This window comes from Protobothrops mucrosquamatus, unplaced genomic scaffold (genome assembly GCF_001527695.2).
Source record: "Protobothrops mucrosquamatus isolate PMUCROS unplaced genomic scaffold, P.Mucros_1.0 scaffold_228, whole genome shotgun sequence".
Taxonomy (NCBI): domain Eukaryota; kingdom Metazoa; phylum Chordata; class Lepidosauria; order Squamata; family Viperidae; genus Protobothrops; species Protobothrops mucrosquamatus.
This window is the reverse complement of record NW_015386304.1, coordinates 130,531-139,072: the sequence shown is the minus strand read 5'-3', so window position 1 is coordinate 139,072 and position 8,542 is coordinate 130,531. Positions and strand designations below refer to the sequence as shown.

At 35.8% G+C, this 8,542-nt stretch overlaps 1 protein-coding gene across 1 annotated transcript in view; it reads right to left on the bottom strand.

The window, feature by feature from the left end:
* FBXL4 (F-box and leucine rich repeat protein 4) overlaps window positions 1-8,542 on the bottom strand; it is a 31,254-nt gene that overhangs the window by 1,668 nt on the left and 21,044 nt on the right. Inside the window, exons 6-7 of the mRNA XM_015829014.1 lie at window positions 6,854-6,925; window positions 4,899-5,211 (exon numbers count right to left, since the gene is read on the bottom strand). Coding sequence (XP_015684500.1) covers window positions 4,899-5,211; window positions 6,854-6,925 — 385 coding nt within the window. The remainder of the gene's footprint in view (window positions 1-4,898; window positions 5,212-6,853; window positions 6,926-8,542) is intronic.

Here is an 8,542-nt window from a genome sequence, read left to right as displayed (position 1 = left end):
TAATTGGGAATTGCAATCTCTTAAATTGAAATGGCATATCCGTTGGAATCATAGGAATGCGAGGAATGAGGACATCTTCACCTTTGAAAGGTCCTGTCAAGACTGTTGCTTCTACGACGTTGCTCATTAAAGCATGTTTTTATGCTTTAAAGAGCATGTTTTTACCTGTCACAGGTGTGACATCTATATAATAGTAGGTATATAAAAACACGCACGTATTCGAATGCAACGTTGTGTCAAAATTTCAAAGCAATCGGTGAAGAACTTTCGGAGATTTAAGATTTTGAACAAACGAACATTTACATTTTTATTTATATAGATGAGCATAAAACTGTAATCTTGACTAATACACAGTTCAAGATGGTATGTCAGATTCATGTTTGACACTGATTTCATTTAAGGATAAACTATGTATCACAAACATAATACTGCACAGTCCTTATTAATTTAAGAGTTTTTGAATAAAAACAAATTAAATTTGTTGTATAACACGAACAAAGTTAGACTGCATTGTTTCCCCCCTACTGAGGATTATACCATTCATAAATAATAACTTGGTAGCAGCACTAATAAGCTACCAGTTTGGTCTAGAGGTGAAGGTACCAGGCTAGAAACCAGGAGATTGTGAGTTCTAGTTCTGCCTTAGGCATGAAAGTTGTCTGGGTGACTTTGGGCCAATCACCCTCTCTCAGCCCAACCCATCTCATAGGGTTATTGTTGCATGGAAAACAGGAAGCGGGAAGAATATTGGGCATGTTTGTCATCTTGACCTATTTATAAAAATAACAAAGGAGGGATACAAATAAATAAATAAATAAGTACCTCAGACTAATGGAGGAAAGAACCTAAACCAGCAATGAGCAGGGCCCAGACAAAAAATGCCAATAGTCTGCTTCCTTCCAAACAACCTGAACAGGGCTGGCTGCATATAGAAGATTTTTGAAAACAAGCCAAACTCCTCGTGCCCCAGTTTTTAACTTAGATGGGAAGGATGGTTGAAGAAATCCTCATAATGGGAGCTCTGGAAAATGCAGGTATGTGATTGCCTTTCTCTAATGGGGGGTGGTTGGTGGTGATGATGTTTTTAATGTGCCTATTTCTGTACAGAAACTGAGTAACTGCATTCTGAAACTGTCAAGTAAACTGATGGTTTTGACAGGCACAAGGGGACATTTGGAACTTTTGGCATTCTAGGAAAATGTGGGAGGCGTTTTTTTTTTTTTTTAGTTTATAGCATCTAAGAAGCCGTCAAAAGAAAAATGCATTGTTATTCCTCCTTCCCGTGCCTGAACGGTTTTACATATTAGGGCTTTTAAATATGTGTGAACTTTGCAAGAATTACTGTTTTTAATTCAGCGAACTGATATAGTAATTTAGGTAGGGTGCATACAGATGGTTAAACCCACCATATTCTCCTAAGCTGTACTTTATGCTGCCTGGCTGCAGTCAAAATATCAAGTGGAAGTTTATTTTTCTGGAGCATGTTTTATGCCCTTATTTAAGCATAATCCAAACATATGTTGCAATTTATGTGATCACATAATGGCTCTGCATATGTTGCTCTACAAGCAAAGAACAGAACTATACCCTTTTCACATATTGCCCATTTTCAAACTTCTGCATTAACAAGCATCTTAGTATTAGCAAAGAAAGAGGAGGAGGAGGAGAAGAGCAGGGGTGGAAGTAAGTTACCTCTCAGCGCTATCCGAAAGGGTAGGTGATGTTTCCAAAGGTTGTCAATTTGCAGACTTGTAAAAACGGTAAAGGTTTCCCTTGCCCAGGGGTAGACAACCTTGGCTCTTTTATGACTCATGGACTTCAACTGGCTGGCTGAGAAATTCTGGGAGTTGAAGTCCACAAGTCATAAAAGAGCCAAGGTTGCCTACCCCTGCCCTTGCCAGTCGTGTCCGACTCTAGGGGGCGCTGGTCATCTCCGATTCACAGCCGACGAGCCAGCGTTGTCTACGATCATGTGACCAGCATGATTACACGCCAAAGGTGCACAAAATGCTGTTGCTTTCCCACCAAAGTGGTACCTATTTTTCTACTTGCATTTATATGCTTTCAACTGCTAAGTTGGCAAAAGCTGGGGCAAGTAAAGGAAGCTCACTCCATCACATGGTACTTAGGTCTCAAACTGCCAACAAGCCCAGCATCTACTCTTTTATTTTGTACCTACTGGCTGAGTGGCAAGTATGAGAGCAGGGTGTGGAAATCCAGGTTGAAGACCACTCTCAGCCTCAGAAACTCATTTGGGTCAGCCATTCACTCTCAACTCAAACTACTGCACGGGAGAAGAGGAGGAATTCCTACCTGCTCTGCTTTGAACTCCTGAAGGAAAGTATAAATGTAACAAGGAAATAAATACCCATAAGTATTTTTTAAACAGATGCTTATTGTCATGAAAGTTAAACACTTTACTGGCTATTAAATCCTCACTATTGTTGACAACACGAAAGGGAGATCTAAAAAAGGATAAAACTAGCTTGTTGTCAAAATGTACGTTGAAAAGATGTTTATTTTTGTCCACGGAAGTGATTTCAACGTTTCACATGGCAGAAACTTAACTCATATTTTTGTGCTGGGTGGGGAGAGGATGTGTACTGATCCATTTAACAGCAGCAGGTGCACATTTTTCTAGCCTTTACGTTGTCTATTTATTGTTGTAATGAAACTTTGAGCACTGGACAACTCTGACATAAATATTTAGAAAGAAACAATAAACATATTTCATGTTTCGCTACAGTCATTCCACAAACACTCTGCAGCAATAACTTTCAAGATATTTTGTACAATGAATTAGCAATAGCACTTAGGCTTACTGTATATACCGCTTCACAGTGCCTTACAGCCCTTTCTAAATGGTTTATAGAGTCAGTACATTTTCCCCAACAATCTGTGTCCTCGTTTTACCAACCTCGGAAGGATGGAAGGCCGGGTCAACCTTGAGCCAGTCGGGATCGAACTCCTGGAAGTCAGCAGAATTAGCCTGCAATACTGCATTCTAACCACTGAGCCACCACGGCTCTTAAAATTAATTAATGCGAAGTACAACAAAGAAATCTATCACTTAAAAAGACTGCAGTGATGACAAGTCCAACAAACCACTTTCCCTCCAAAAATGAAGGCCTTGATAAGCATCCTGAACTGTTTTTATTTTTATTTGATTTTAAAAATGAAGCTGAAGTTTTTCACGTTTCAAAGTAAGGTTCTGACTTCTAGCCCCACCCTGCCTATAAGGACCTCCAAAGCATCCTTAGAAAATAAAATGGGTGTAGAACAACATCTCAGCACTTACTTTTGGTATATGCTACCCTTCCAGGAAACAACAACAGAGTAAACTGGGAGACGGTGGAGAGAGTCTGGAAATTTCAGAGGAGCACAGCAAGGACAATGCTTTGCCTGTGAGGTGGCTTTTACATACTTTATCCCTTTTTGACAGCGTATGGTGTGTGCTTATGTTTTTACAAGGCGTGCGTGTTTTGCTTGATGGGTATGGCCCCATTATTTGTGAATTCTTGCTTATGATAAAGATTAAATGCAAAATAATATGTAGGTAGGCTACCTGCAAATGTCAGCAGATGAATCAAACATAATAAAAAAATAGCATTAAACTTCCATTCCTGGTAGATAATGCAGCTTGTGTACAGTACAACTAAGCCAGCAAAGAATGTTATTGCCTAGACTGCTTTTTTCTGATACAGTGGTACCTCAGTACTCATTGTTAATTGGTTCCAGGAGGAGTAATACTTACCAAAAACGATGAGTACCAAACAAATTTTTCCCATAAGGAATAATGTAGTGAATCACAAGGCAGCCGACATAGTCAAGGTCTAGCTTGTGTGTTGAGTGCCAACCAATGATGAGTACCTGGACAAAATTTTATGGTTTCTCAGAGAAATTTTAATGTACTAGGAAAGATAGCTTCCTATTTCTGGCTTCCTTGCCACTCTTTTTTTCTTCTGAAAAAAATCTCTTTGGAAGCCAGGGAAGCTCCTGAATAAGGGAGGAGGGATATAAACAGGTAGTAGAAACTGGGAAAATAAGCTAAGGTCTTTTGAAACTTCCCAAGCTCCCATGAGACTGGGGTACTTGATTCAGGTTTCAGTAACTGTAACACTTGGGTACACTTGTCTGGACTCAGAAGTTAAATGAGATTAGTACTTGGTTGGAAATACTCTCAGGAAATATCAGGACTATTAAAATACTTTGGAAAAATCCAAACGTATTTAGATTAATGGCAAGCTACATTAATATACAGAAATACAGTGTTAAGTATATTGACAAAGTGTTTTGGGGTCTACTGCAGCACAATTCATTAATTTTTAAATTAGCATTTAAATTTATTTCTAAAAGAAACAGTTTTGTTTTATGCTCTTCAAGAAACTCTTTTATCATAAGGTTCCCACTTTATAAATATATCCTGTCATGCACTATTACAATTCCAAGAGCTTCTCAAAGCTGGCAATAATACTTGAATGAATTTCAGGAATTCATTAAAAAAAAACAAACTAGATTTTTTTTTAAAGAAAAAGTAGAGTGTTCCCAATTTGTTAATCAAAGAATTGGGAATTTGACTGATTTATCCCATTACCAAAGAGTCTTTAAAGCCATGAAGGTATCTGGTATCAATCGTTTTTACGTAGCAATCTGCCATGAGGAAGAAGGAGATCTCTGATCATAATATTTACAATAGAAGAGAATGTATGTAGCTCAGACATGAACTTTGGGGTCCTTGGTTGTTTTCTTACATGAAAAATAACCAAGCTCGGAGAGCACTAAAGGCCCCACACATAGTATCGCAAAAACATAATTTTCAAAACTTATAATTTTCTCTTCTGACTCGGATAACAATGGATTAATTTACAGACGAATTACATGTTCTTGTGTGTACTTACCCAAAATATCAAGCTGCCGAAGATTTGTACAGTTTGCAGCAAGTTCTTCAATGTCAGAATCACACACAGACCGGTTAGCTGTCAGAAAAAGCTTTTGCAAATTTGGTAATTTTCGGGCAAGTTTTGCAAAGCATCCTGTGCTGCTCTGGAGAGTCGGGCACCAGCCAAGATCAAGCTCCTCCAACAGTGGACAGCCAGCAGCCAGCTCTGCTAATCCATTTTCAGAAATGTTTTTACATCGCCATAAATCCAATGTTCGAAGTTTTTTGCATTTGGCTCCCATCATGCTAGCTATTGTGTCATAGTCCTCAATCTGTCAAATTAGAAATTATTTTTTAAAACCAAATGGTGTTACCTGCTCTCACTGTAGATTTCTAATAATATCTATACTTTGTCGAGCCTATAGACCCATAAGGAACCTAAGTATCAATTATTTAAGAAGCCTTCATGACCTTGTAGTCAAGAAACCATTTCTGTTCAACGTTCATTACCTAAATAACCATTTTTGGCACAAAATTCCGTCTAACGTCTAACATACCATGATATTTTTAAGCCTCTGTGCTTAAAAATAAACACAATAAAATAAACAATTCCGACGGATTTCTTTAAATGATTGCTCTAGAGTTCGTCTGCTGAAAAAGTCCTGCTTGAAGTCTTGATCCTCATATTTTTAGTGATCACTGGACTTGAAGAACAATTCCAAAATAGGAACTTTATCTGGAGAAAAGTTATTTCTTATTTAATCATCAAAAAGCATTTTAAACTGAAGTCACAAGCATACTGGCTAAAGAGTTAAATTTGCATCAATGTATAAATGTAATATGATGCAGACTGACTTTACTCTTACTTTGAAACTAAATAGTCTCGTTTTGAACTAATGGAAGTTTATAGACTGTCCGATAACAGAACTAGTATTATTTAGAGTAAAAAAAAGTAAACTAATATGTGGGATGATTATAGAATAAATTATTAAACTCAATCCTTGGATCTTTTTTCCCCAAGGGATGAAAAAAACATTATTTATTAAATTTATTTGCCACTCATCTTCACAAGGCAACTCAGGAAACAGCAGGAAAACATCAATAGATCAGAATTATACACCACAGTAGATATTAAAAAGTAATATTTGTAGAAACAAGTTCTATTTCTTATCTATATCAGGTTTTAAGACATGCTAGTATTTATGCAGAGGAAACAGTATACTAAAGTGATGTGTAAACTACCATATTTATATGCAGAATTCCTGCATGTAAACAACATGATGTGTGAAAACCTTTTCATAGATTTGAATTTACATAGCTATACACCATTGTTTATGTAAGCCAAATTTCAAACAAAGGAAGATATTTTTCTGTTTTTCACTTCTTCTGTGGTTATAGATCTCAAATAAACATTCATTTATATATTCTATAATGGAATTATGTATATTCTATTCTATTATGTAAATTCTATTTTGTAAATTCTATTATGTAAATTCTATAATATAGAATTTTATATTAATTCTATAATTTATTTACATCAACAAAGTCAATCCTTGACCCAGTTCAGGAATTATTTTCTCCTTCAAATGAACTGGGTTGAAAATGGAGCCTTAAACTCAAAACTCACAATTTTTCTTACCGGAAGGTTTCATAAACAGACAGTAACTGTACATGATTTATGGGGAGAATGGGGAATAGGGTCGAGTTCCTAATTTCAATCATTCGTGTGACACAAGTAAAATGATCAGCCCAAGTTAACAGATGTAAATAAGAGTAATTTTCAAGCACATATTTACACCTTTAATCAGTTATAGGTGTATTTGTATTCGTGTTGAAATAATTTTTTAAAAGTGTTAATTTTTAATTTAAAGACTTTAAATTTATTTTTTTTAATATTTTTTTTGGGGAGGGGGGGAGGAGGTGGAACCAAGCTAGTAAATTTGGGCAGCATCTCCACCAACTTTAAGAACTTACCCTCACACAGCTTCCCAGGCTGAGGTGCTGAAGTTCTAAACAGAAGTTCAGAATGCTGAGCAGTGCTGTTTGCTGTCATAAGGGAACACATCAGAAGCAAATATAGAAAGCAAACATAAAGAGGAAGGGTCAATTAGACATTAAAGGCTGTCATCACTTTCTCCCAAATCCAGCTCAAAACCTAGGAAACAGACACCACAAATACCATTTAATGAGTCCCCAGATGCTCTAACCATTGATTGGCTTATAGTCAAGGTAATCATTACAACCCTTTATATAATAAGTCACTGTGGATATGGTTTTGCATGCCCTGAAGACACCTTTATTCCCATGACCTATCAGCTCTTTTCCCTCAGGAGAACTCTCAGAAGTCTGGTAAGTTCAAACAACAAGCAAGGCCAAACCAAAAACACAGAGGGCTGGTGACATCCTGAAAAAGGAGACCATCTCTTGACATTCAGTGATCAGCTACAGCCTGATGGAACTGCCAATAGAGTCACACAGCATCAGGATTGAGTTGGTGACTTTAATGTCACAGGATGGTCTTGCTGACAAGGATGCTGACAACCATTGAGCACCTGTCACAAGCAACATGCAGATGGAAACAAATATAACGTGCACTAATGTAAGTACAACAACGGTAAAATTCGTACAAGCGTCATTTCACGGTGGAGTAATTTGTTTTCACTTTGTCTGAGGTTGTCTTATAGTCTACGTGAAACTTTTTACCGATAAGAAAGCTTAAATACCTATTGAAAATGTGGGTCCGTAAGTATGACAGGTTTGAGTTTAATCATTAAGTAGAAAAGAATTTGTCAAAACTTTCTTTCCAATTATTTTTTTAGATTTTATAATTCTTAATTTACAAAAACTGACAGGAAAAGAGTAACAGAAAGACAATTATGAATGCAGTAAAAAATTATAATGCAGTAAAATTATAATGCAGTAAAAATTTCAAACCTGTGATCTTTCAATGTAATTTTACAAGTTGTATATATTCATTTGATTTAAGTCTTTACAAAAGCTCAAACATGCCCTTTCAAGATTTTTACTGAACAAAATATTACATGAAAGACTATTGTTATAAAAACTGATTAAGTTTCATAACTTTATCTGGTGTTCCAGTTTTAAACAGTTCAGTTAGTCTACCTGTTGCAATACAATATTTAACATGAATAAACAGGTAACTTTTTCATTAAGTAGAAAACTTGGTAATAGTTTTTAGCCCTTTGTTATTTCTAAAGCACATACTATATTTTTGTAGTCAAATATAATTTCCATAGTCTCTTCAATACTGAGGTCTTTGTAAATTATTATAAATCATTATTACTTAATTGGATTTACTGTAATATTAGATAGGATGTGTAATTAGATTTAATCTCTAGCAAAGATTTCTACAAAATTACAATGGGAAAAGTAAAAAGAGCAGCAAAGGTAAAATCCAATGATTAAAAGAATGCACAATAATGCATCTTTAATAATGAAAAGTTATACAGTCTTGTTCTATAATGTTGGGTATATCAGACACTTGCTTTGTAGTTAGTACAAGAAAAAATACTGGATTCTGCTAAAGAGTACATAAGATTAGAAAAACGTAAGTTATACATGTTCATTCCATAATACTATAATCATAAATAAAATGGATAGTAATAGAAGTTTCAGATCCTAATGTTAAAAGTTTTGTAACAA